Raw genomic sequence first — 27,850 nt, 5'->3', positions numbered from 1 at the left:
GAGCTGCTGAAAGCATTTAACCGAGAGCCTGGAGGGGCAGTGTGTGATTGAACACAGTGAGCGTCTCTCCTCTCTCTAGTCAGCATGGGACCATGGGCTTCAGCGTCCCATACAGCACGGCACATGATCCATTCATTATGGCCTCACACAGATCAGTGTGTTCACGGCGTGGAGACAGCCATGCAATCACAGCTCCCTACGTGTGGCCATAGGTGACCTTTGACACAGCAGGAGCACAGTGCTGGCGCGTGATGGACTTGAAGTTTCTTAATTTGCTTTTTTATATCAGAGACACATCAGGGGCCGGTGGGATCCTGACAGGCGAAGCCGCCTCGCGGATCAAACAGGGGTACGTGCGCCTCTGTGTCTCAAGTGCTGCTCCCACAGCGTGAGATTAGGGCTGGGGGGAGAGGGGGGGGTTAGCTAGCAAGCCCTTCTTCACTTTTAGAGTTCACAGGCTCTTCATAGCGCTCTCGCAAAGACACAACTCGTCACACACACGGATAGGGAAGCATCCATATAACGACATCTCCTCGTCTTTCGTTCGGATTTTGGATTTTTGCAACACAAACCCCTTTGATTAAACATGCTAGCGTTTTTGTTGACCTCACACAGAGGAAGAAAACATGTCTTTGCTGTGCTGGTGCTATTTTGCGGTTGAGTGCGTTTCAGGGCTTTGTCTCACACTGAGAGGTGGGATTAACGACTCCATCGCAATGGAAATGTGAACTTGCCACAATCTCTGCTGAATCCGCTAAAGCTCCAACACCGACACACATCTCCATATCCCCAGAGACACAACAGTGCCCCGCGCAGTGGGCTGAGAGAAAATGCAGTGTGTATGTGTGTGTGTGTGTGTGTGTGTGTGTGTGTGTGTGTGTGTGTGTGTGTGCGCGCGTGTGTGCGTCAGTGGGGCGGTTGTGGGGGTGGGGAGAGAAAAACAATAAAGAAGGAGCAAAATGGCAAGAGACAGCCGGGAGGTTTGCCATTTCTGCTTGGGTAGGATCTGTTGTCATGTTATTGTCACTGTGTATTTCTCATTATTTGTGTGTGTGTGTGTGTGTGTGTGTGTGTGTGTGTGTGTGTGTGTGTGTGTGTGTGTGTGTGTGTGTGTGTGTGTGTGTGTGTGTGTGTGAGAGAGAGAGACAGAGAGTGTGTTGTGTCTGAGTGTATTGTGTACATGTACAGCACAATTGTAGGGATGTGTATGTGTGTCCATGTGAGTTTGCATTTCTCTGTGTGAATAACACTACTGGCTCTGCACTAAATCCCCCCTCCACACACACACACACACACACACACACACACACACACACACACACACACACACACACACACACACACACACACACACACACACACACCAACCCTCGGTGGCTCTCTGCAGGTGTCAGGCCCCAGGTTAGATGTGTCACATGACATCTGCCACAGGGGTTACACAGAGTGCCCCAGTGCTGTGCTGGTGAGGCGCATGAGTCTCAGTGGCGTACCGGTCTATGATGGCACACATGTCGAGGCTGACATTCTCGAACGTCCCCAGCGAGCCCTTCTCCACCGCCTGCAGGTCCACCAGCTGCTCGTCCACGTGGATCAGCTGCATGCAGCCCTGGAAGGTCCTCTGCGTGGGGGACAGGGTGGTCCGGGGGAAGTAGCCTGCAGACACACACACACCACACCTTGCTGGATTAAACCCTTCACATTCACACACAAGTCAAAGAGACAGGGAGGTGGAGTGAATGTGTGTGTGTGTGTGTGTGTGTGTGTGTGTGTGTGAGGGGGGGGGGCTCAGAGAAAGAGGGAGTAAGTGAAAAGGAGAGATGAGAATCAACAAAGCATGAACTATTTACACGGCATGAACTCTCTCTCTCTCTCACTCTGTGTGTGTGACCACCATGACACTCTGGCCCTACACAGAATGACACATGAGGCCTTCAAACTGAATGTGCTGATGCAGTCACAGTTTATTATCATTTCCAATCGCTAATGGCGATGGCTGTACAAATCTTAATTCATTTTTAATGACCACAAGTGTTACAACACAGTTACATCATGAAACAGTGAAGTAAAGAGACCAGGAATGTTGGTACAATAAAAAGGACTTCACAGTAAAGCTAGCTGGAACTATGTTTCAATATGGATGTCAATTGTTAATACAACTAAAATAAATAAATAATGTGACCACAAACATTTCTTCCTAGACCCCATTGTATTGTTATTATATTTTAAGTACAGCATGACATGACAAATAGCCTTTTTATGTACATATAATCAGTTGCTTCTGTTAGTTATGTGCACCACTGTATTCACCTAGTGAAGTACAATGGCTTTACCATTAAAGCATCCAAGTAGCCCATATTAAATATGACTAGGTAGGCTTTTGATGACAACAATACGGCAGCCAGTGCTGTTGTCATGGTGAGTATCCTTAAAATAGCATGGCCGTCCTAAAGCTCCCTTTGAACTCTCTCAGCATGCATGCTGGAACTCACCGCCAAAGTAGTAGGAGCCTCCCGTCCTGATCATGATAGGAAGGGCCGCCCGCACCGAGGACATCTCGTCGCCGTCGATGGTCAGCATGGCGAAGCTCTCCAGGGCCAGGAAGTGGACGCTGTGCCACTGACCATCATTGAGCCCCGACCCTGTCCAGACGCACAGTTGCAATGATAAAGATCATGTTCAGGAACTTCGCTTTGGTGTAGGAAGTGTTCAGAGGGTAACAGGTACATTGGTTATGGTATTTAGCAGACACTTTTGTCAAAAGTGACATAAAAATAACAACAATACAATAGTTACATTTAACAGTAAACAATTGAAAGGTTGGGTACTACAAGGTACTAACTATATGAAGGAAAATGGCAATAAAAAACAACAATGTCAATACAACCAAAAGCCTAATGAAAATAACTAAATACTACAATAAACAAACCTTAACGCATAAGAAACGCTTAATAAACTAGGTGCATGTTGAACAGATATGCCTTTAGCTCCCCCTCTTGAAAGACCCCTCTTGAAAGACCCAAAACTATCAAGAGCACTGGGCAACTCATTCCACCAACAAGGAAACACAGAGGAAAAGAGTCTTGATGCTCATCAAAAGACCGCAGTGGGCGGTTGGGGATATACATCTTGATCAATGAATTAAGATAGCAAGGAGCAGATCAAATCAGTGACCTATACTGTAGGCCAGAGAGATTTAAATGTAGTTCTGGCCAGTGAAGACTAACTAACAGAGGAGTTACATGTGTCCTCTTGGCTGATTGTAGACTAGGCGTGCCGCAGCATTCTGAATCAGTTGTAACAATAACAACAATAATTCTATAAGAAGTTGTGGGGAATCTTGAGTCAGCTAAGGTCTGACCTTCCTGATGTTTTTTCAAGTGCACAGAAAAAAACAATTTGGTTCACCTGAGAATAACAGAGATTCATCATTATAGGTGGCATTCTTCTGTGCACACGACATTTGAAACTTGCCTATTACCCTGTCGCTACTTATGCAGTGCTAGTCTTGGAGACACGCTGCTTGTACAGCTAATTCTGTCTTCTGAAATAATCCTGTTTGTCTACAAACTTTGCAAATTAGACTGGATCCTCTCCCACCTCCGCTCCCCTGGTATTTAGATGCATTAGCAAGAACACTATTGTGCACCAGGATAAGTATCCGCTGCACGGCCTGCTACGTAGGTGTGCTTTGGTACGTTGTGTTTTGTGTGGGCTGAGACACTGAGAAGCCCAGTTGAGAAACAATATAAAATTTGCATCACAAGCTACAGTAGCTCCATTTTGATCAATGATCTTGGCAGAGATATGTGCAAGCCTGGGCCAGTGCCTTAAGGGTTTGTCTCAGGGTTGCATCTGATTATTACAGTTTTTCAGCAGCACAGACATAGCAGTCTGGAGGTGTGTGTGTGTGTGTGTGTGTGTGTGTGTGTGTGTGTGTGTGTGTGTGTGTGTGTGTGTGTGTGTGTGTGTGCGCCGGCATGTGTATGTGTGTGTGTGTGTGTGTGTGTGTGTGTGTGTGTGTGTGTGTGTGTGTGTGTGTGTGCGCCGGCATGTGTATGTGTGTGTGTGTGTGTGTGTGTGTGTGTGTGTGTGTGTGTGTGTGTGTGTGTGTGTGCCGGCATGTGTATGTGTGTGTGTGTGTGTGTGTGTGTGTGTGCCGGCGTGTGTATGTGTGTGTACCCTCACCTGAGGATATGTCCACGCGTGTGCTCTGTTTCTGGGACACGTAGATGTGCACGATGACCTTCCCGTCCATCAGGCTGACCTCCACGCCCCCGTAGACCAGCGGCGAGAACAGCAGCAGCCCATTGGGGTTCCACGTGCGGAACATCAGGCTCACCGACATCGTGTCCGCATCGCTCCGCCCCGGCAGCAGCACGAAACTGGTGGCGTTGAAGAACACGGGGAACATGTGCGACTCTGCGCAGGAGAACGTCAGATTGCGCTATTGGAGAACAGGAGAACAAATGTAAAAAGTGTTACAGAACATGTCTGAATCTACACCATTCTGCACAATATACATGTTCAACGACACTGTGTGCATTCACTAACAGCGCTTATGAAATCCTCTCATATATTCAATACACCCGTTCTGCTGTTTATGTACTGCAATGTTCAATTTTACTGTCTGACCTTATGTAATCTTAATACATCCACACAGGTGCACTGAGCACTGTAATACAGACAGGGGAAAGGCAAACACAATCATATCCAAACAGCTGATTAAATAGAGGTGCATACAAAGCTGGAGGTGTCCAGTTTCTTCCTGCGGACCAGGTTAGTGATATTGTCTCCGTTGTAAACAATGCCCTCCATGCAGCCCACAAAGTTGTCTCTGCCTCCAGAGCTGGGCTTGCTGGACACTGCCATGCCTCCAAAGCTGATCTGTTGGAGGAAGAGGAAGATATATGAACAGAGAGGGAGAGATAGAATGGAGAGAAAAGAGAGAAAGAGAGAGAGTTTATGAGTACAACAGGGACACAGGGGGCAAGAACAATAAAGATTGGGAAGACTAAAAAAGCGAAAGAGACAAAGGGAGAGGCCTTGAAATACAATGAGGGTGATTTCCAAGCACATGGTAGTATTTTAAGGAGACACAGAGTATATTTATGTATTATGCCTGTGGCCTCCTCATGGACTGACTCCACTGAGAGCATGGAGGAGAGCAGAAGAGTTGGAGGCCTGAGGCTCATTAAAAAGTCTCTTGCATCTCTACTCCGAAGCCTTTTAATGAACACCTGCTCCCTATTCCTCAGCCTTCAGAAGCATATGCAGTCTGACACAGTCAGATCATGTCTCAGATCAGGTTTTGGCAATAGCATTCCTGCATACAACTTAGAGAAGCTTATTAAGTCACCAAGACAATCAGCAGCCGATGAGGAATGATTACTTAATGTGGCTGATGCACAGGAAATCATTTCATTTCAAATCTGAAAATGAAAATTATTTTTTGATAAACAAAAGTGTTGCAACACAGTTACATCATGAGACAGGGTTGTGAGGGCAAAGAGACCAGTAATGTTGGTCAAACAAAGAGCACTTCATAGCCAAGCTCACTGGAACTATGTTTCAATACGTATTAGCCGCATTGTGTATAGGCCACAGGACAGTGTTTTATGCAAGTTAAAAGAAATGAAACCATATCAATACCATATTAACTACCCCTGTATTAACCTCATAGCTGAAGAAATTTAGCAATCGATGTAAAAGCTGCGGCTAATGCTTGGGAAATTACCAAAGCTTTGAAATATATCGACAGATGAGGTGGGTTGACAATGATGCACTCATATACATGTTATCAGAATTGTTGGAATTGAAAGTTATGAACGGATGATTGGCATGTGCCTCCACAGACTAATCTCTGTCACTTACTTCGTAATCCAGGTCGAGATGATCAAACTCTCCATTGGTTCGGAAGCTGTGGACGTGCTGGTCCAGGGTGAAGTTGACGCTCCGACGATAACGCTGGATCACTACGCTGTGCCAGTGGTCATCGTCTAGGAGACTACCACTGGACACAGCAGTGTGGCCCTGGATGGAGCCATACTGATTACTGCCTGGAGTTACAGAAGCACAGGGGACACAGTTTAAGGATACATGGCCCCCCATCTACATTGAGTGGAAACAATGTCAAGGAGTCATCAATAGGTGAATTGCTCTGAATGACAAACACTTCAAATTAAAGTCAAAATGGAACACAAACTGGTGTGCAAAACAATCTGAAATTAGTATCACATAAAACAATGTCATAGCTATAATTATGAACTGATATAACATATTTATAATAGTATATTTACGTACACCCTGCACTTGTACAGTGCTCTTGAAACAGTATACACACACACAGGCAGTAAGCCAGTAGCGTGTGATGGTGTGAGAGAGCCCAGGTTACCTAGGTTGATCTGGAGCAGCAGCCTGGCCCTTTGGAGCTCCAGGGAGAGGTAGTCCCCTTGCTGTCCCTCTCCGTGCAGGAGGATCCCGTCCCCTTTGGTCGTCTTAAACTTCAGGGAGATCAGGTCCTTCAGGATGCGCATCTTCTTCGCCCGGAAGCGGTAGGACATTACTCCCTGGCCATCAAAGCTGATCACGTCAGTCCCTGTGGAGGGAGAAAATGAGCTTTTTTTAGTGTGATGGTTGGGCTGCCCAAGCACGGAAATGTGTTAGTGGATAGGCTGAATGTGGAAAGATGAAACTGCACTATCAGCCATCAACCCATTCCAGTTATTGTCTTCACAGATGACTTTGACAATAACAACACATGTCATGAAGGGCATATTTTGGGTTATGCCGTGCCGCAGGGAACTGACCCATCAGAGATGAGCCAGTAGATGAGGCGTGGTCGCAACACACTGCAGTGGAACAAAACAGAGCTGCCTAGACTTTAGCACCTTCCAAAATAACCGCAAGTTGATTTTTAGTGAGAAGACAGACAGCAGCACAGGGCATGTGGGGGTTCTCTCTCATGTCCATAGAGGATCAGCATCAAGATCTCCTCCTTTAAAAATATCATCATGGCATTCAAACGATTGGACTCCCTCCAAGCCTCCCCCCTCAGGCGTGCTCTGCCCTGCTGGCGGTTGATTGGCATCACTTACAGTAGGCACAGCCGTAGACCTCCACGCGCAGCCCGATGCGCCCCTCCTCGCTCCACTCCAAGGGGATGAAGCGCAGGTAGCGTGCCACGATGGAGTACTGCAGGTTGTGCCTCACCGCCTTCTCCGAGTTCCAGTTCCCAGAAAACGTCTGCGGAGCCCAGGGAAAGCAGTTCAGTGACACAGATTATCCTCGACATGACCACACAGCGCCTACTCTTGTTATTGTCTGGCCACTACTCCAGCATGCACAGCATTCACAAATTCTGTGACACAGCAACTCAGAATTATCCAGAATTGACATTTCTATCATTTCTATGATCTTTTTACATCATTTGCTATTATCATTTTGAACCAGATTATATTATTTTATGTAATTTGGGGAAATTTGACATTTGTCAGATCAACCTTGTTAATTCCCTTATGATGATCCCAGAAAACACACTGGGAGAAACATATGACTGAATTCCGATTTTTCTCTGCTTCACTCATTTCATATGCCAGGCACTGCAATTCATTTATTATCAGAAAACAATTACACGAGTGAATAGTGAACTGTGCGCTATCTCTGCATTCCTGCACCGAGGCGCTAATTGAATGCACCCTACTGAATAACACAAAACTACAAAGAGCAGGTGACACTTTGATAACAACAATGTACTAATCATTAATTTACACATCAGCAAAATAGTGTGTAGAGTAAAATAAAAGTGCTCCATTCTGTCGCGTTGAATTCAATCTCTCATGAAATGAGAGATGAGTAAGGTTTTTCTTCAAGAAACCCATTAACCTTTTCTGACGAGCCTGATATTTATTGTGATCAAATCGATAGCCTCAGTGTTAGAGTAGATGGGGAAAGAGTATCTATGGCTGCACTTTGACAGAGACATAAAAGTGGGGAAGCTCCAGTCAGAGAGGGATATGCACACCTCAGCAGCAGTGCCTGAGGCAGCTGTGGACTGACAGGCTCTGGACTGCACTCCTATGCAGGCGGTGCTGCATAACTACATACACACAGGACATTTAGTGCTGCTCTTCAGAGTACACGGCTCTCTACTCGGACAGGGAAACGTACTGTAGGTGATGATGCATTTTTGTTACACAAAGGCAGCTTACTACATTGACTAACTGAAAGGATATGGATTGTTCAGATATCAACCTGCTATCAACACCCCCATGACTTCATTTCAGTTCTCATACACTCCCTCTTCCTGGTCTGAAGCAGAGCATAGCATGTCTGGGAAAAAGGAATGGCCATTCTTCCCTTTTGTAGTACGCGCGACCGTCTCACATGGCGTAGGCTATTTTGGAACAGGCTCAGGGATGGAACTGTGCCAGTGTAGGGTCGGGCGTGTGCCAGTTTAGGGCCAATGTTGTGTCAGCTCAGAGTGGAATTGAAGCCAGATTCATCAGCAATAGGTGACAGGAATACCCCATCCCCCCCACCCCCTCCGTCCCTCCACCCCCACACCAGCCTGTCATCAGTCCTTCCCAGCAGGCCCGGTGACAAGCTCCTCTCACCCATATGGTGCCGTCCTGCCGGTAGGCCCTCCAGTTGCTGCCTGTGTCACTGTACAGGAACCGGTACTGCTTGGTCCAGTCAGAGCTGCTGTATCGGCCCTGCGTTGCTATGGCATTGATCTGCTTCCTGCCCCGGAGGTCCACTTGGAGCCACTGGTAGCGGTCCGAGTCCAGCGGCGACCAGCCCCCAGCTCCTGACACAGGCAAGGGCAAGGGGAACAACACAATGATATCTTCTCAATTCTCTGCAGTCATCTTGCAAACATCACAAAGAGTGGACTACCAAGATTGAACTCAACAGGAGCAATGTTGTAGATGTAGAGATAATGTTTTTCTTCACTACTAACGATGCAATTGCAATGTTACAAGTAATATTGTAAAAACATGTTTGTTTGTACCCTTCATAAAGTTGATAAAGTACACAAACTCTGTGTACTTACACATTAGCACGGGGTCTGTAGCTAAACATGATCATAATCAGCACAAACAAACTTACTGGGGGTCCTAATGATCTTATCCTGTGTTTCCTGAAATAGTTTTAGGGTTGTTTTTCATCGCATCTCTGAATACAACATGCAAATCCCCAGTTTTCAGATTCAAACAGATTCTAGCAAAAGCCACTGCAGTCAGGTGCCATCTCAGACGAGGAGTCAGAGGACCATTCCTCTGAACCATTTTCTACTGTTTTCAGCGAGAGAGATCTGAGGCAATCACAGTCTCCCTAATGGTGCCGCAATACTAATTGGATAAATGGCCATGGGACACAAACTTTATGAGTTATGCTCTTGAGCCCTGCTTCATAAGAATAATATCACCATGCCATATGCCACTGAGTCATGCTCACTGCTGCAACACGATGCTATGTGAGGACAGCCTCAACTTTTCAGGTCAATTTGTTATGGCATGATATACAGTATACTGTATGTACAGTATAGGGTTAGGGTTAGGGTCATGACAATTCTATAAAGGTAGGGTAGCAAGACATGGTCAAATCAACAGACATCAGCTCCGTGTTGTGTATGATTCCCATGGCTGTGATGTCCAAGTGCAGTCTTGTGAAGCTGACCACAAGTCCAGTGTTAGCCACTGAGGCTGGCCTGCGGGGGGTCAGGCTGCGGTATGGGAGTGGTACTCACCTCCTCTCCTGTTGAGTTTGGCGTAGCCGGCCCCATAGTCACCGGTCAGCACCGAGGACCCCGTGAACGCGCTGTACGGTAGCGGGGTGGCCAACACCTCGTCACATGTTTCTGCAGAGAAAAAGACACCAGACACACACAAGCTGAGAAGACACGCCACAGAACAAGCACCTACATGTGGATAATAGTGCTGCAGTAAAGCACACAAGGCGACCAGGCGGCTGAGTGCCAAGGAATGTGCACTTAATGATGAAAAGGCTTCACAGCGCTGCTGAAACAGGAGAGCACGGCGGAGGACACTGACATGGAGGCCTCACAGCGGCCTTGCTGGTCCAGACGATGAGACACGCATCCTCGTGAGGCACTGAGGTCAACGTGACAACTCTCCTCCAACTCTTAGACGGTGTGTGCTGTGTGTGTGTGTGCTCTCACAGAACTGAAGGGCCCTGTGGAGGACAAGGCCGCCGTCTCACTGCACACAAAGGCAGAGGGATGACAGAACTGTCTGGGCAGCTCTCATTTTGTGCGCATGGCCTCTGAGGCTCGCATGAAACTTTTATTCTGACCTTACTGTGCTGGCTACAGTAGCTGCTGTCTCATTTCATACTTAAGAAGTTTATTGTAGCTCATTTTGGCCTTTCACTTTTTATCGGCTGGATCAATAGTCCAGACAGGATACAGACTAGACTAATTATTCTGAGTTGCGGTGGTAATGATTAGGCGGCAGCCAAAAAAGTCGTTGCATAAGGTCTGGATTTCAAAATGTCTGGAGACACTCTTCTGGAACCTCTTTCATTCAGGAGACAAAGTACAGTATGCACAACTTATGGCCCACTCAGCTCATACCTCTTGCCACAGATCATAATTTCAACGTTTCATTTCAACATTTCAACAGCCGCATAGTTTTGACAAGAAATGCTTTGGTATAGTATGTTTAGAACAATTTACTATTTTATAACAACAAGCTCAACAACAAAACATTTCTTAGATACAGTAAGTTGATATGTCAAGAGATTTTATGCATGTGCTGCTCAGGTATCTCTGTAAGTCTGATGAAGCACAACCTACTACCCAAGTTATTTCTCCTCATTTTTGACATGACATCTGACTACAATCAAAAGAAAAAAAAATGGAGGGTACAAAAAATTGGCAAAGCAAGTTACTGTAGCAACTCATTGCAAGCCGAGATTAGACCAGGTCAATCAAAAGTGTTCCAGCCGGCGGGAGTTTTCAAGTCTGGTGACAAAAGCTGGGATGGTGTGCGCAGGAGCTGCCTTTGTGTGACGGACTGCTGCACAAGCCTGTCTGCCAGAGATAATGTGCCGGGAGAGCGGAGAGGAATCTCGGGCTCAGAACGCCGCGCCAGGGTTTTTTTTCCCCCCTGTCTCCCTCCCCGTCTCTACAGGGCCTTTCACTAAAGTTTACTGAGTCTCACAATCACATCACTGAGTCAACCGTGCAATTCGGTTTCGTCCGAACCCAGCCGCAGACCGACACGACTGCTCAGACGCGTGCACACAACCCTGAGCAAACTCACAGCCTCAGACAAACATCTAGAAGCACACACACACAGACACAGACACACACACACACAGACACAGACACACACACACACACACACACACACATACACACACACACCACAACTTTGATATCCAGTCAGATATGTTTTGAGTGTCAGCACATCAGTCTTCATCTTGTTGGCCTTTTCCCAGCTGTCTCCTGAGCTCAGTGCTCTGTTTTGTGACAGAGCTGAGCGCCTTTCTCTGTGCAGCCCTGCTGGAGACAGATAGCCTCTTGGAGAAGTGGTTGTGTAAGCTGATGCTGATGCTTATCTATCTACTGCAGTTGGGTAGCACACAGATCTGAGCAGAGATCTGCACTGGCCCTTTCTAATAACATTACTACAGACTGAGCATTGAGGGGTAACAGTGCCACGCATTAGACGCTAAACTCAGTGCGGATACTGGGTTGGGTAGAGTGAGTTTGACCGAGGATTTTGTATGTATGATTGTACACAAGGAGAAGATTAATTGCAACATACACAAAATTCATTCGGCACAAGGGTCATGAAGAATGAATAAAGTGTTTGGAGGTCAGCTGCTGTGTTGCTCAAAAACAGTAAACAATAACGCTACTTGTTTTGGTAGAGTCAGGGGTGAGGGAAATGCTAATCTGACCTTTCCAGGAAGAGCGCTTTCCATATTTATGTGTCTGTGCTGCTATAGGTTTTACAAAAGGCATTCAAGTAAGCCCAGCTGAGCCCTTAGCTGCAACTCTGGAGGTCACGGTAGCCCTACTTCAATTTGTCAGGACCTGTTCAGCACTTCAGGGCCAAACCTCCAGCACAGCCTGGAGAGGTAGGGAGGGGATGAGGGGGAGGACCCAGGGGAGGGCATGTGAGGTGATGCTCAAGTTATGTGTTATGGAGGGGCTGCTGCTGCAGAAGGCAAAAACCATCCATCAGGTCTTGTGAACTTTGCTGTAAGTCCAACACGGTCTGATGTCTTACCCTTTTGAAAAGGTCTATGGGCTCTACAAGGATAAGAGAGCAAATAGGGTTACAGTCATGCAGATGAGTTGGCCTTCAGCAGGACCATTAGCTCTAGGCTACACTCGCTTAGCTTCAGTGCATCTCAGGACATGTTGAACATGTGTGTGGACTTACTATACAGGGTCTCAAAGATAAAGATCTGTAGGGGTGAAAAGACTGATCCTGCTCACATTGCATACTGTACAGCACAGCAGAAGACTTCTTGTGAACGTGAAAGTAAAATAAATACTCTGATGGACAAACAGAGCAAATACAAAAATACAAACTTACTTTGAAAGAGAGAATGAATTACAGACAGAAGAAATGAAATACAGAATGAATGAATTAATGAATGAATGAAACTCATGATCGACCTAACCTTTCCCATATAAATCTCTCAAACACTACTTGACTTATGGCCAATATTTAGTGGATGACTACAGCGCAGCAGAGTCCCAGTGCAGAGTGAGAGGTCGACTCTACTTTCTGGGTCCTTGTTGCCCAATTACTAGGCAATTAAAGAGCAGAGAGCCGTGTGTACAGGGAGGACACACGAGGTGAATAAGTGAGATAGCAGATCATGTCCACTGCTCGCCAACCGCCAAGCTGTTGAGCTCTCACTCCCTCAACACTTTCAGAGTCTGGAATTGAGGTAACGACAAACACTGACAAATGTTGTGCATACACACAACTCCCCACACAGCCTTCATCCACACACTCTTCTCTCTCTATCTCTGTGCATGTGTATGTGTGCGCGCGTGTGTGTACAGTATGTGTGCGTGTGTGCGCACAAAATGTGATTATCTGTCTTTCCCCATCATGAACTTTTTCATATGCTCTAAGTAGATTACACCGAACGTGTCTGCCGTTCGGTCTGCAAAGGTCAGGCTCATAAATCAGTCTGCCCTCCACGGACTGAGATTTATGCAGCCGGGCCTCTCATTCGCAAAGTAGGGATCAATATGCAAACGTGCTCAAGCAGAATGGGCCTCCGTCCCAACCCAGCCTCATGGAGTCTGAGCAGTCTCTCACTGAGACTGAGCTTTTCCCATTCATGTAAGTATAACAGGGGGTAGAGCTGTTAACACATAGCACTCAGAACACAGGAGCTGCAGTAAACAGGGGGTAGATCCTACAGTATGTGCTTCTGCAAACAACTGGTGCATCCACAGGAGGGGTCAAGCTCAAACTGATGAGGGATACCGACGCAACACAGACTCTGGTGAAGATGTAGTGAACGTTTAAGTGTTAGTCTTTTGCTGTGCGCCGTTGCATTAAAAAAGAAGTCTCAGACAACTTCTGTGTTGCTCCGGTATCCTTCATCATATAGGAGCTGTTGTATTCCGTTCATTTATTTCCCACAATGCTTTGAAGTGAGCAGTGCAGTGTCAGGGTGAGAGAACAGTGAAGAATATAAATGAAAGGTTTGGTCATCAGTGTCAGGAAATGTTTTCAACTAACACTATGTGTTGGAGCTTAATGAGCATGAATTTCTGTCCAGATGTCCAAGCTCATCAGAGGAAAATGACCTATTTCTGTACAATTAGTTCGACAAGAGCAACCACGGACTGTGTGCGCACACATACAGTGTGGCTAGATTCCCTCCTGCTCTGCTCATCCTTTCCTTTCAGCAGCAGAACGAAGAAGACACTCTCAAGCTAAAATGTTTCGTCCAAACTCCAAAAAAAGTAAAGCTAGACTCTATCAGCCAAAATGTTTCTCTAAAATATTCATAGATATTTGGTAGGGAAGAAACTTCACAGCTTTCAACTTGATTGCGTGGTGCAGAACTTATCACAGACACAGTTGAATGACAGCTTAAGCTTAGGTTTAATGTATGACTGAATTAAATAGGCAACTTTTAAATGAAGACAGAGAGAAGGGATTAGGTGTATATGTGTGTGTGTGTGTGTGTGTGTGTGTGTGTGTGTGAGAGAGAGAGTGAGAGAGAGAGAGAGCGCGAGAGTGAGCGAGTGTGTATGTGTGTGTGTGTAATCATCAAATGTGAGAGTTAAAGAGACAAAGAAAGGGAAGGACATTGAAGAGGAGAAAGAGTCTGAACATCAGCCTTCAGCATTGTGGCCCCATACAAACACACACACACACACACACACACACACAGACACACACACACACACACACACACACACACAGACACACAGACACACAGACACACAGACACACACACACACACACACACACACACACACACACACACACACACACACACACACACACACACACACACACACACACACACTACAACACCTGTGGCTTTCATTGCACGGGTCTCTAGTTCAATGCCTAAGTTTTATGCACTACAAACTTCTGTAAAAGTCTGCCATTGAGACATCACAGGTGAAGCTTGTTTATCGATCCAGCAAAGGAAAGTAAACGCTCTAGTGGAGCAGAGAATGAGATGCCTGTGTTACAGTAAATCTCACAAACAGGTTCTTGATTAGGGGATACTGTTCCAAAGACACCAAGTCCCACCTAAGCCTGGTAGGCACTGCATTTTCCTTGAAGACGGCAGACAAAAATGTCCGACTAGATATCCACTTAGATCGGAATGGAACTGGAACACCAACGATTAAGTCTTCTAATCATGCACCATAAGCCTGCTCAAACTACACGACAAATCGGACAGACCAGATTCAAAAGTTTGTTGGCTCCAACTGATTGGGGGACAAAAATCAGGTCAAAATGGCACATTGTCTGGCGTTAGTCGGCACCAATCAGAGGCTGCAGTGCATTTTGTGCTTTCAGTGACCCTCTGTGACACGGCTGTGACTCTGTCCATCAGGATGTCTGAGTGAACACAAGCAGACGATGAGACATTGAAGCTCAAATCCCTGGAGATTAGTGGGGAGACACCAAGCGTCAAATTAAAGCACTAAAGTCTCTAAACCATCCTCTGCTGTCAGAGGGCTAACTCTGTCCAAAGGCCCTTTCACATATAAAGCTATTTGCGCTGCCCACTGAGTTCAGTTTACAATAGTAGCCATCATGGCAAGCCTTAGTCAGAGTTCAATAATAACAATGTAGTGTGCCTGTGCATCACACAATGCTGCAACTAACTGGACCAATTGCTGCACGACACCAATGGGCTTCAGAGACTCCAGTGGTGCTATTGTTGTGTTGCGTTGTGTCTGAAGGAAAACCTATGCAAGGCACTGTTGGTACTCAAACACATAGATCCTCGTGGGACACCATCTTCCATTCTTTTCCTCTACTCACAAGATATATGATAATATACTGTATAGAGAGGTATGAAACAAACCCAACACACAGCAACAACTACAGTGTGAGTGACTACTGAAAGAGAAGGGTAGGACACTTTTTTGGACTTTGTCATCACTGCTAAAGTCTGCAGGTGGGGGGGGGTGGGGGTGGGGGGTGAGATGAGGAGAGCAGTGAGCAGTGCGGAGTTTGTAGTTCCCTGGCTGCTGGGTGGGGTGCTGAAGGAAGCAGAAAGGAGCCCGCCACCGCCACCACCCTGCTCTGCCTGCGCCATTGAGAGACGCAGGCAGCTCCTCCTCACCTAAGACTGGGTCAAGCGTGGTGCGCGGGATGAATGATTGATGTGCAGTGTGAGAATGGAGGGATGTCTGGAGCTCGCTTGCTTATCCAATTTACTGAGACTGGGGCTGCTCTCGAGCAGGAGAGAGAAGAAAAGAAATCACAACCGTCAGGGAAAAAAAAACACTGATGCTGACCTAAAAGTGACCCCTGTCCAATGAAAACACCGCCATGTGAACATGCAACATTAATGGCCCCACAGTGAGGGTTTGGTGCAGGAAGATCTGAAATGAAGAGCTTACTGCAGAGGTGAATGTAGAAGGGCAGCATAGCTCACACAGAGAACATGAACACTCTTTTTTCCCCTAATTATCTCGCTCATGAATATTACATTACAAAAGGCATACAGGGCCTGTTGTAATTAAGGCTATTTTGCCTCTATTTCTTTAATTAAGCCTTTGTTAGAGCTCAAGTCTCATGCTGAAACTCGATAAAATTAAAACAGCATGATTCAGAAGATGTTGAAATGAAAGGATTTTTGTTTTTTTAGCTCAAAATGGTAGTGGTACATTTTCAGGGAATTCGGACCTCTACAGTATTTGGACAGCTGCAGTTGCACTTGTTATTAATCATAATAGCCTAAAAACATTTGCAATCCTGGATCCATCAGATTAACATAGCCATTAGCATAAGGAACAGAGGTACCTTTTTAGAGTTGAAGCCAAGCTACTAAGTGATCCTTATCAGCAACGAACACACACACACGCACGCACACACACACACACACACACACACACACACACACACACACACACACACACACACACACACACACACACACACACCCACACACACACACACACACATACACACACACACACATACAACGAAACAAAACAAAACATTATATGGTCTTCAAATGGAGGTGGCAGGGAGTAAACACATGTTGACAGTCCTATTTAGCATCTTTCATTTGGTCTTGCACAGATGGAATGTTTCACACAGAAAAAGGCCCCCAGTCTCCTGATTGTATGATCTCATTTATATTCCTGGAAAAGCATCATTGCCCGTGGGCCATCCCAAATGTATGTTGCACGCTTTATCATACACATTACTCACACACAGTAGGAGAGAGAGAGAGAGAGAGAGAGAGAGAGAGAGAGAGAGAGATGCTGATATATATATATAACCACTGTACTAGTCCTTTTCTTCCACTCTATGTTAAAAAATGCCACTGAGTCCAGCTACCTCAGCCTAAGCTATTTCTGTTTGCAAACAGTGGCTCTGAATATTTTACACTCAGTACAGTCACACACGGATGTTTAGCACTGTGTGTTTACAGTAAGTGTCTTGCATTCCTGCATAGGAGAGAACATTTCTGGAACAGATGGCTCCGCTGGGATATCGGATGCAGTTCCCACGGATGGAACTGACCAGTCGCTGGGCCCATTCCATCGTCAGCTGTTTTTTCACCAGCACGGTTTGCGCCATGCAGAATCACTCAAAGTCTTGTTGCAGGCTGCGAACTCTGAATTCCCAATTCCCTGGAGCGCCCAGGTAGCTGTGAGTGCTGTAATTTCAGATGCATTACTGGCTCCGGCGATGAAGCAGAGGGTCTTATGCGGCAATGAGGATGAATCAGGAGCAGCGCATTAAAACCAATAACCTCAATCTCGCATGGAGAGAGGAGAAATGTGGGGGGAATTAGCCATCGCTGGCGATTAGCAATGATCATTTTAGCCGTGGCTTTAAAAAACATCAGGACATACTGTGGTGTTTTTTAACTTCTGCAAGATAGCCTTGAATAGCTTTTTCTTTTTTAGCTTAGTTAAGCATTCAGCGAGACAAGAGAGAGTCGGGAAGTAATTCCGAGAGGCTCAGGAGAGTGTGAATGACCTACTGGGAATATATAGGTTTTAAGGGAACGGGAAGAGCAGCTCTTAAATGTTTCATGTGAAACCCTGCAGCTTTCAATCACGCCTAGAGAACATGCGTGCGAAGCTAACAAGCACACAACACACAACTAATTAGGCTCCTATGGGGAGAGGGCAGACAGCACCGATACAGTCTACTTCTAAGGAGGCCCATTCATCATCTGGGTCTTTCCTAACACAGATTGGTGCAGGGCTGCTCAAGCTGCTACAGTTTCTCCGACGTAGCTCCGACGTTCCCGGGATGTTTCTGGGCACTTGTGCAGGGCTCGGGTATCTGTGTCACGGTGGCCCCTCTTGGGACCTCCTGTCCCCGCCCGCCATCGGGGGCATCACTGCGGCTGTCTACAGTGGTTACACTAAAAGCAGTATTAAGGTCAGGCTGTGGCAGGGAAACGCATGAGAGTGTCATGCCATGCGTGGAGCCACACACACGGCTTTAAGCAAAGAAAATGCATACAACACACTCTCTCTGTCTCTCTCTGCCCCCCCTCCACACACACATATGCACTAGCCCCTACTAACACTGAAGAAGCATGATACAGAATTGAGGGTTTCCCATTAGACCCAACGGGGAACCAATGTATCAGGTAACACATGCAGGCTGCATCTCATTCAATGCTTTGTTGGGGTACAGCCAACAGCTGAATGTTGCGTAAAGGTTCTGTTCAAACATTTTTTGGCAAATGCAGTGAGCTGTTAAAGATCCTCTAGCTGCCTGCTCAGTACTTGCACTCATAAAAGTCTTCTTCCTCAGTCCTGTCTGTAAACAAACTGAGGCATAAATAATTCCAGCCAATTACTGCAATAAGGTGTTTTAGGAGCATAGGAGGGAGAGGTGTAATTTGATGATCTCTTTAGCTTAAATATCGACAACCTTTTGTGACTACATCTTTTGTGACTACATCTTTAACGAGTCTTTCCCTCTCCACACTTTCTCTGAGCCGCTCGGTAGAAACCCAACACAGCCTCTGGGCAGCGCAACTCCAGACCACTCAAAGCTGCATGTGTCCAGAATCGGACCTGATTTCAAATCGGCTGCTGCCTGGATGATAAATCTCTGTGAGGCTGGTGGGTGGCTATGGTAACCTGCCATGGTAACCTATGATGCTAATTGACAAATGAGCTTAACACGTTCCCTAACTTCCTGCCTCCCACGCACCTCTCAAGCACCAATTCTCAAATCTCATTTGCCCCCGTGCATCCATCTGCACTAACTCCTCTCACATATCCACTGGCACTTATCGATCAGGAACACACTTGACTTTCCCTCTGCCTTAGATGGACCTCCTTTAAGACTCTGAGAGCACAGATTGGACCTCTCACACCGAATGCAATGCTGCAATCTCATTAATGACATTTGCCTCACTCTCTCTTACTCTCTGTTCTCTCCAACACATCTATAGGCCTGAATCAATGGCACAGAAGAGACCTACTGTAGCCTCTAGCCTCAAATGTTGCCTCCTTCAAACAAACAAAAAGAAAATATATATGGAGCTGTATTAACTCCAGTAGATCATCCAAGGATATGTCATTCTGAGGTAAAACTTAATTTGAGAGTGTGAGTGTGTGGATTAGTGTTTCTCTGCTGCATTGTCAAAACCAACTGCTTACCCACTCTACTCAATAGGCAAAGGAAAGAAGGAGAAGCGTTTTCCCCTTGAACTAGACTTGAGCATCTCTTAGCTTTCACTCCATGCATAAGCTTCTAATGAATTCGATGAATAACCAACTGGGGAGTCTGAATCAGGCTGAAATGTCTCGAGTTGAAATAAATTCATTCTCCTTTTTCTGTCCAAAAGAAAAGCAATTCCTCTCCTGTCGCTCTGAACTGCCACCAACAAACACACCCTTCAGCAGGCACCTCAGAGTTCAGCATCACCAGTGCCAGGCTCCAACAACCAGATAAAGACACAATCACAGCATGCACCTCCAACATCACTATGAATGTCAAGCCAGCCACAGCACACATATGCAGCAGACCACCACATCAACCTGCACAGACAGAATATATCATGTTTATTATGTGTGCTACTACACACCTCCATGAGCAGCATGTACAGTAGTACACTCTTAAAAAGGGTTCTTGGAGTGCTACAGTATATAGAGCCATGGAGGCTTTAAAGAACCCTTCTTTTGGAACACTTCAAAATTGTTTCAAGAACCATTTAGGGATGCCATAAATGTAGCATGCACCATATTTGGTTATAGCACCTTGTTCTCAGGGTGTGTATGTGTGTGTGTGTATTGCAGGGTCCAGTATCACTAGATGCACCACTTCTACACCCACATCAGAAACTGCATGCGGTGTGCCAGTGATGTAGCAGAGGAAGCTTCAGCTATCACATCGACTCTCTTATGCGGTGACTTGCCTCTCTGTCACTCCTGAGCCTAACATAATAATGTAGGTGTTAAGAGGCAATGAAACTTCTAATGAGAGCTTTATGGCTTCATCCAGGCTGCCCGGTCTCAGCAGCTGTTGCCAGTTGGCACGGGTGATTACCTTTGTTGTGTAAGCTGTCAATTATGGGCCTGAGACCAGCGCGCTCCTCATCTTGTGTTAATGAGTGGACAGGAGTCTGTGACCAGCACCTCTCTACGGGTGCCCCCCTCGCCCCCTCCTTCTCCTCCTCTTTTGTTCACACCCCAGAAAGAAAGCGAATGAGGCCGACAACTGACTCGGTGGTGAGTGTGTGTGTGTGTGTGTGTGTGTGTGTGTGTGTGGAGTGTGCCTGCCTTGAATGAAAAGTGATTTACATATGACACAGCCAATCAAAGACAGTAGGGAAGGTCGGTTAGGCATAGGGAAATGGAGAGTGAGAGAAAAAAAGAGAGAGAGAGAGAGAGAGAAAGGAAGGAAGAGAAACACATAAGGAGAAAGAAAGCAAGAGAGGGTGAGGGGGAGCAAAGGAGAGGAGGGGGATTGGGAGAGAAGTGAGAGACAGAATGAGAAACAGAGAGTGAGACAGAGAGAGAAACACCAGAGACAGGGGAGCTAGAATGCAGACGTGAGGGGCCCCATTTGTTGTGCTGTGTGCGCGAGGCGAGCGGCTGGTGAGTCAGTGCAGCCTGCTGGGGGTCTGTACGGAGCTGAGAGGGAGCCTAATTGAGAGCCTGATGTTCGCGCTTTTGTCAGTCCAAGGCCACGAAAAAAAGAACGCATTTCTTGTTGTTCTAGGCAAAAATCTCACCACGGATTTCCTTTTATTTTTTTCTCTTTCTTCTTTAATCTTTCACTTGATTTTCCATTTCTCTTCAGTGAGAACTAGTCTATATCTGGTGCTTTCAAATCAGTGTAAAGATGTAAGGTCTTCCTCAATAGCAGCTGAGACTTTAGCATGATTACTTGATGAGCTTGGGGGCTCTCTATTGAGGAATCCCCATGAATGGAGAAAGGTGATGTTGGCTTAGGCGTCACTTCTAAGGCTTGCTGAGGTAATCCACAGCACTCTCCATCAGCTCTGCGTGCGGCCCCTCAGCACTCTTTGTTCCGAGGTGTCCATCAGCAGCAGACAGACAAAGGGAGGGGCCAAGGCCTGGGTGCGTGTGTGTGTGTGCATGTGTGTGTGTGTACGAGGGGGGGTTGGCTTGCCGGGGGGAGGGGTCTTACAACAACCCCCGGCGTCATATTGGTTGACAAACGTTCACTGGCAGGTGCCCAGAATCCCAATGAGCTGCAGGGTTCATTAACATAACAAAAAAAACCCTGAAGAAGGAAAAAAAAAAACATCCCGAGCTCAAGACTGAAGGCAGAGTGAGCTGGATGGGCCTGCTGGGGAGCTGGTGAGCCTTGTCTCCCTTCCACACCTAATCAGAGTGGGAGGCTGGGATTACTGTAACATATGAGGGCCTTACGTAACGCAACGCAGCGCAGCGCAGCGCAGCGCAGCGCGGCCGCACATCCTGGGAGCACGCAGGAAGTGGAACGGACAAGAATGTGAAGAGGCACTGCAGCGCGCGCCGGAAAATCACTTTGGCAACTTACTCCTTTATAATGAGCATGGTTTGGAATTAGGAGAGTGAGCTGCTCATTTTGAGAGAGAGAGAGAGAGGCAGAGAGAGAGAGAGAGAGAGAGAAAGAGAGAGAGAGAGAGGGAGGCATGGACTCTCAGAGGTAATTCCACATCCTGCTCAACACAAGTTAGAGGAGTTGTTTAGTTTTGTGTTTACTCCTGAAAATGAAAGCCCTTTATTTGGTGTTCCTGATCATATTTCCCTGAAGAGCATTTGTATGGGAGTTGTGTGGAAGCAAATCAATCAAATTAATGAAGTGGATTTCTTTTGGGCGCCGCAAATGCTGAGCAGGAATTGGGTTATTAAACTCTCTGGATATCTCCTCTCATTTGTCAAGCGTGCACAGTTAATTGGAAAGCTTGAGGTTATTATAAAAAGTCAAATAATTGTCTTCTGTCAAAGGGAACAAAACACACACACACACACACACACACACACACACACACACACACACACCCCACACACCATACATCTAAACAAAATGTGGCTATGATTCATAAATCACTCTCATTCTAAATTGAGTAAAGTGTTGATGGTGACTGTGAGCTGACCTGAGAGCAGGTGGGTGAGTGGGCAAAACACATCACATTAAAGGACAGTGAGCAGATTCTCCACCGCGCTCACGCTGATGTGCTGCTCTACTGTATGTTGCTATTGTTTCACAAACACACTCCAAATCACAACTGACTTCAGAGCGGATCTCCGGGCCAAGCTCATGAAAGCAGCAGCTCCCATGTCTTAGAGCACAGTCATACCTGCTGCCTGCTACGGCAATATCCCATAAACAAGTGCATGCCTGGGGTGAGAGGTGTGTTTTATACACAATATCCCATAAACAAGTGCATGTCTGGGGTGAGAGGTGTGTTTTATACACAATATCCCATAAACAAGTGCATGTCTGGGGTGAGAGGTGTGTTTTATACACAATATCCCATAAACAAGTGCATGTCTGGGGTGAGAGGTGTGTTTTATACACAAGGTGATGACAGAGAAGTGGAAGTTAATGAAATTATGATGACCTACCGCAAAAGGATCAAATAAATGCTGATGCAAGTATCTCAAACAATGCACATATTCACACGCATACAGAGAGTGCACGAGAGGGAGAGGAAGAGAGAGAGAAAGAGAGAGATAGAGATAAAGAGAGAGAGGTGGGTTGGGGAGAGCAGTATATATTCAAAATTAAAGTTAGTGCTGTGAAAAGTGGTTACAAAGTGCACATTCAGCGTCCATATCAAGATGACTAAGTGAGACAAGCGAAAGCAGCTCAGCCGCAAGAAGCACTGTGAATCACAGGCACCGACTCAATTATGACCCAGGAATTAATTTCCAAATTCAGCTGCAGCTGGGGTCACCAGAATGACAAATGTACGCTCCACAGCCCATAAAAGCACAGGGGCCTTGACTTCATGCTCAATGATGCTTAGAGGCATGTGTCTAATACATGACTTCATAAAGACAACAGTTTATAAACAGACTGCATAATTGCCTAAAATGCTCAGCTACTGTACTCTAACATGAATTTCTGACCTTTCTTGAGCAGTTAAGCCAACATGAAGGCTATTTCATGTTCAATATACTGAAATATATCTTAAGTGATAATGACGGGGTTAACTTCATTTTGTTATGAAGACATGAAGTCCAGTGTGTTCAGCTGCCTCTGGTTACCGAATATTTCAGGCTACACAAACAACTTACACGTTTTGAACATCTATTTCAGGACTCTACAAGGACTCAACAAAATGAACAAAGATCCAAGATAATGCAGCATGACCAAAGATCATGACTCAAATATAGACTGTAAACAATTTGCTAAATGAGGCCACAGTTAAACTCACCTTACGTTACCATTACAATATTCTCAACCCCCAAAAAAGCTCACAGAACGAGCAATGGATTCCACGTGACATTTTCGTAATTTACATTCACAGGTAAAGCGATTAAATAATTGGTAAGGTAATGGATCACAGGACTGTCGTTTGCCACAGAAATCAAATCATTTCAAATCAGTAAAACAAAATCATGAAATTTGTGGTGAAAGAGATGGAGAGCGAGCGAGACACACAACGGGTTGATATACGTTAACGCACAACAACATCCCGCAATGCCCTGTCACCGTAAAGGACTACAAAGCACCAGCAGCAATTTCCTCTCCGCGACAGCGTGTAGGCTACTTACGGGATGCTGAGCGCGCTGTGCTTAGGTTGCCGAGGACTCCAAGTATCCACAGCAATAACGTTACCCCAGGTCTGGGGAACCGCCACATCTTCTCTTTCAAAGCGCCGTCAACAAAAGCGATCGTGGATATTTTCTCTTACACTGTGCGGCTGGTAGGCTATCACACCCCTCCCTTCGCGGAGGGAACCCACAAGGCTGTAGCACAGTTACGGTTATATGAGCAGCAGTACTGGGGCTGCTACCAAGCAAATGCTCTTCGAGCTGGTGCGCAATTCAACCACTATCACCCAGCAACTACAGGCCTTCCTTGACAAAGAGCGCTGGGTTGTTTTTCAGAACGCGTATTCACATTGCATTGTTCCACAATATTTTGGTATGTTTCCTCTGTTTGCATTGTTAGAGTGCATATATCCAATTTGAAACAAGGCCTCCGAAAGGGTCGCTGTCCAGGTGCTGAAGTTAACGTCCCGATGTCCCCCGTTTGTGTATGAATTGGTATGGCCCACCAAACACACATGGGGGACACGAGTCGAAGAAAAGAAAACGAGGAGGGGTTCTTAAGTGGTTTAAGGTGGATTCGACCAAGTAAGGCTTTTGACGTATGCATACTATGGACCACAGCACAACCTATTTCCATTGTCTCTCTTTCCAGTACACATTGATTGCGCACATGTTTCATATTGCTTCACAAATTAGATTTGATTTTGTGGCTAATAAAGGTAGGAAGTAATTGTTGTCATGAAAATAAACATCACATTTGGTTGTATTGTGAGTTGCATATAACTGAAAATACATGCTTTTGAAAAGATCAGTGCAAACGCATATATTTTTTTTATTATTATTATTTTAAGCGCCCACTCTCTAGCACAGTGCAAAACGAAAGGCTGAGAAATAAGAAAAAAAGAAGATCCGATTTGTCCGGAAGGTGTAAAAGCCTATAAAACCCCCAACAGCCTTAGCCCACACTCTACGCACCTACACTCTATTTCGCGTTTTATCGGCTTGGCTACCAACGGACCTGAGGTGTAATTCCTTATTGCTGATCACTGTTTATTGTCATTAGAACAAACATGCTAAAATATATAAGCTCCCACAATAATTATGATCTAATTGTATTATTGTATACATATTGTCACAGTAATTGTTTTCAGAACACCGTAGGCTATCATTGATGTCGGGTGTAAGTAGGCTATAGTAAGTGTTCTTTTCGGAAATAAACACTGTGTAGACACACCTATTAAATCGGTTACCGTAAAATTGGAGTATCGATACTGAAATATGAGACGGGGACGTGTTGTAAATAACTTGCATGCGTCTGAGAGCTCAATTGTCCACGTGGCCTGCAGATGGAGACATTCTGTCATAAAGCAAAGATCACCTTGTCCTCCCAAACCCATTCCGGGAATGGTGGATATAATCAGATCTGGCGAATCCGTGTGAACCGCAAAAGTAGGTAGGCCTATATTGCCTATTTTGTTTTCCCAAACATATGTCCTCTTTGTTGCAGAACAATCTAGTTCTTTATGTTTGAGGAAACGGTAGAATTAGCCTACTGCAGGATTAAAGTTCCTCCACACGACAAGAGTGGCAAATTACTGAATACCAATATGGTCTGTCTACTTGAAAACAGTACCTCTGTACTCAAACAAACCTACCTAAAACCCTTCAGCGGTTCCCATTTAATTAATTAATTAATCGACTAATTACAAAAGATTTAAACGATCTCTCCGGCTTAGCCCTTTTCATCTCGCACAGCCTACCCCTCAAAAACAGCTCGCATACCACACGTGGGGAATCCCTGCTTTAAGACACCAGCTCTTGAGGAAGTAATGACATTCCCAATTTAAACATTTAAGACAGTGGCCCCCGATATCTGACTGTGGGAAGACATTATAATATAAATGTAATTTATCAAAAGCATCCTCTTTGGCTTCACACAAGCCATATTTTCAAGGGCCCCTCTCGATAGCTGGCACTTACTCAAGAGAAAAGTCAACTTCAACTGAGCCAGCTGTCAGCCCTGGAGGGCCCAGAGAGAAGGGATGGGCCAGACTGGGCGTCTGGCTGCCTGGCTCCTCTCTGGGCCCTGACCCTGCTGCTGCTGCATGCTACTGGTGCTGGTGCTGGTGCTGCTGTTGGTGCTGGTGCTGGTGCTACTGCTGTAAAGCCGGTCTGCTAAGCCGTGATTTCCAGCTCACTTCTGCCCGGCTGACTCCATTCATGCGCTCAGAGGAAGTCAGCATTTCAGGAGCCCAGGCCATCGAGTCAGACAAGTACTATGTGGCTGAAGTTACAGATACTGAGTGAAGGGGTTGGAGTATATTAAATCAGTTCTATTTTTGGGGTGTCAGAAACACAAAGAGAGAGAAACTAGACAGATACATACTGTACTGTGCCCTCCTCATTTATTAGCAGTCCTAAATCTGGAGGTACACAATGCATCCTAAACATTTAATAGAAATATATGCACCACAATTATTTACACCCCTAAAAATCTTTAAAACATAACATCATGCAATTTTTTTCATTTATAATCTACTTAACATTTGTGGATCCATATAGGTTCAAAAACAAACAAGCAAAAAAAAAAAAAAAAACAGAAGTGAAGTCTGTGATACAATATACAGGCTAAAATGCATGAGTGAGTTATTAAATGCTATTGAGACTGTATCAAATCATGTTGGAATGAAAATGTAGCTTTTTAGCAACAAACACTTAAGGTTGTTTTGACATGCAATAGAAGGATGACTATATTGAGAAGAGTATGGAGGAGGATCTGAGATCGTGTGGCTGTTTTTATTCCAAAACCCTAGGAGTCTTATTAGGGTGCATGGGGTGCCTGGCATCATGAACTCCATGTCATTTCAGGTCAAGAGGGGACCTGGGAATATGGATGATCTGGAGAGATGTTGTTAAAGAGGGATGGTCTCAAATCCCTGGCTTTGTATTCTCCAAATTTCTCAGAATACATTTTACTCAACTTTATCAGAGTGCCAGTGAATGTGGATGGTGCTGTGCATAGTGAAATAGATAGATGGATATAGATAGAGAGACACCGTCATACGAAGGGAAAACTAGAGAGAAGATGCTGGTACTCATGAAACAGCATATTGAAGACTCCTTCATTCCTAATGTTCCGCAACAAAATGTTGTTTTCAGGGAACACAGCGAATGTTGTTTTTAGCTCACAGACTCCTGCCAGCTATTTATCTGATCTTCAATGCCGCCCTTCACAGAGGAATGTCTGTGATGAATTTAATAAATGTGAAATATCATCAGTCTGTGGGGAATTATTTTTAATGCCCGACCCACCCTCAGGGCTCAATTCCTTAGTATCTCTGTTGTGAAACCATCATGCTGGAATATGGACATTTTGTCAAGAGGAAAGACAAGTATATCATGACAGTGTGACTGCAGCATAGCTCTGAGTTGTTGTGTTGTGAATGGTCTCTGTGAAGCCCCTAGACTACATGTCATCCTAAATGAGATTATGCACCTGAATACTTTCATATTGCTCAATGGCACATGCTGACGGAAAACATGTGGGGGTTACTCTGAATTGTCCTAAGCAACAGGGAGTAAGTGGCCTTAGACTCTGCTAGTGTGATGACTGAGATGGCACAAGATAATATAGCCATTAGAGAGCTAGAGGGGCAGAGCTTGAGGGGTGTGGTGACCAGTGCATGCCCAAGTATGAGCCGTACCAAACAATAATTCACTAGTTCACATTCCGAAATTTGCACAAAGACATAAAAGCATTATAGAAGAGCATGTTTGGCGAAGTCTCTAGCCAGGGTCCTGAAGTGCTTCGCCGAATCGCGCCGGAGTCGACTGCACAGCCAGGAGTCGGGCCTGTATTCTTTACCTACTGTATGGAAGACGGGGGATGTATAAGGGGAGGTGGTGGGTTGCGAGCGGAGTAACGCC

General features: G+C 45.7%; 1 protein-coding gene across 1 annotated transcript in view; it reads right to left on the bottom strand.

Annotated features, from left to right (window-relative positions):
• cntnap2b (contactin associated protein 2b) overlaps nucleotides 1-24,011 on the bottom strand; it is a 42,877-nt gene extending 18,866 nt beyond the window's left edge. The window contains exons 1-10 of the mRNA XM_062517377.1: nucleotides 23,924-24,011; nucleotides 9,749-9,859; nucleotides 8,613-8,806; nucleotides 7,095-7,242; nucleotides 6,392-6,595; nucleotides 5,872-6,056; nucleotides 4,741-4,884; nucleotides 4,186-4,444; nucleotides 2,490-2,639; nucleotides 1,491-1,653 (exon numbers count right to left, since the gene is read on the bottom strand). Of these exons, the coding sequence (XP_062373361.1) occupies nucleotides 1,491-1,653; nucleotides 2,490-2,639; nucleotides 4,186-4,444; nucleotides 4,741-4,884; nucleotides 5,872-6,056; nucleotides 6,392-6,595; nucleotides 7,095-7,242; nucleotides 8,613-8,806; nucleotides 9,749-9,859; nucleotides 23,924-24,011 (1,646 nt within the window). The remainder of the gene's footprint in view (nucleotides 1-1,490; nucleotides 1,654-2,489; nucleotides 2,640-4,185; nucleotides 4,445-4,740; nucleotides 4,885-5,871; nucleotides 6,057-6,391; nucleotides 6,596-7,094; nucleotides 7,243-8,612; nucleotides 8,807-9,748; nucleotides 9,860-23,923) is intronic.
• Nucleotides 24,012-27,850: the final 3,839 nt, after the last annotated feature.

This window comes from Sardina pilchardus, chromosome 2, assembly GCF_963854185.1.
Source record: "Sardina pilchardus chromosome 2, fSarPil1.1, whole genome shotgun sequence".
Lineage (NCBI taxonomy): Eukaryota > Metazoa > Chordata > Actinopteri > Clupeiformes > Clupeidae > Sardina > Sardina pilchardus.
Note: the sequence above shows the minus strand (reverse complement) of the source record. Positions and strands in the feature narration are given on the sequence as shown.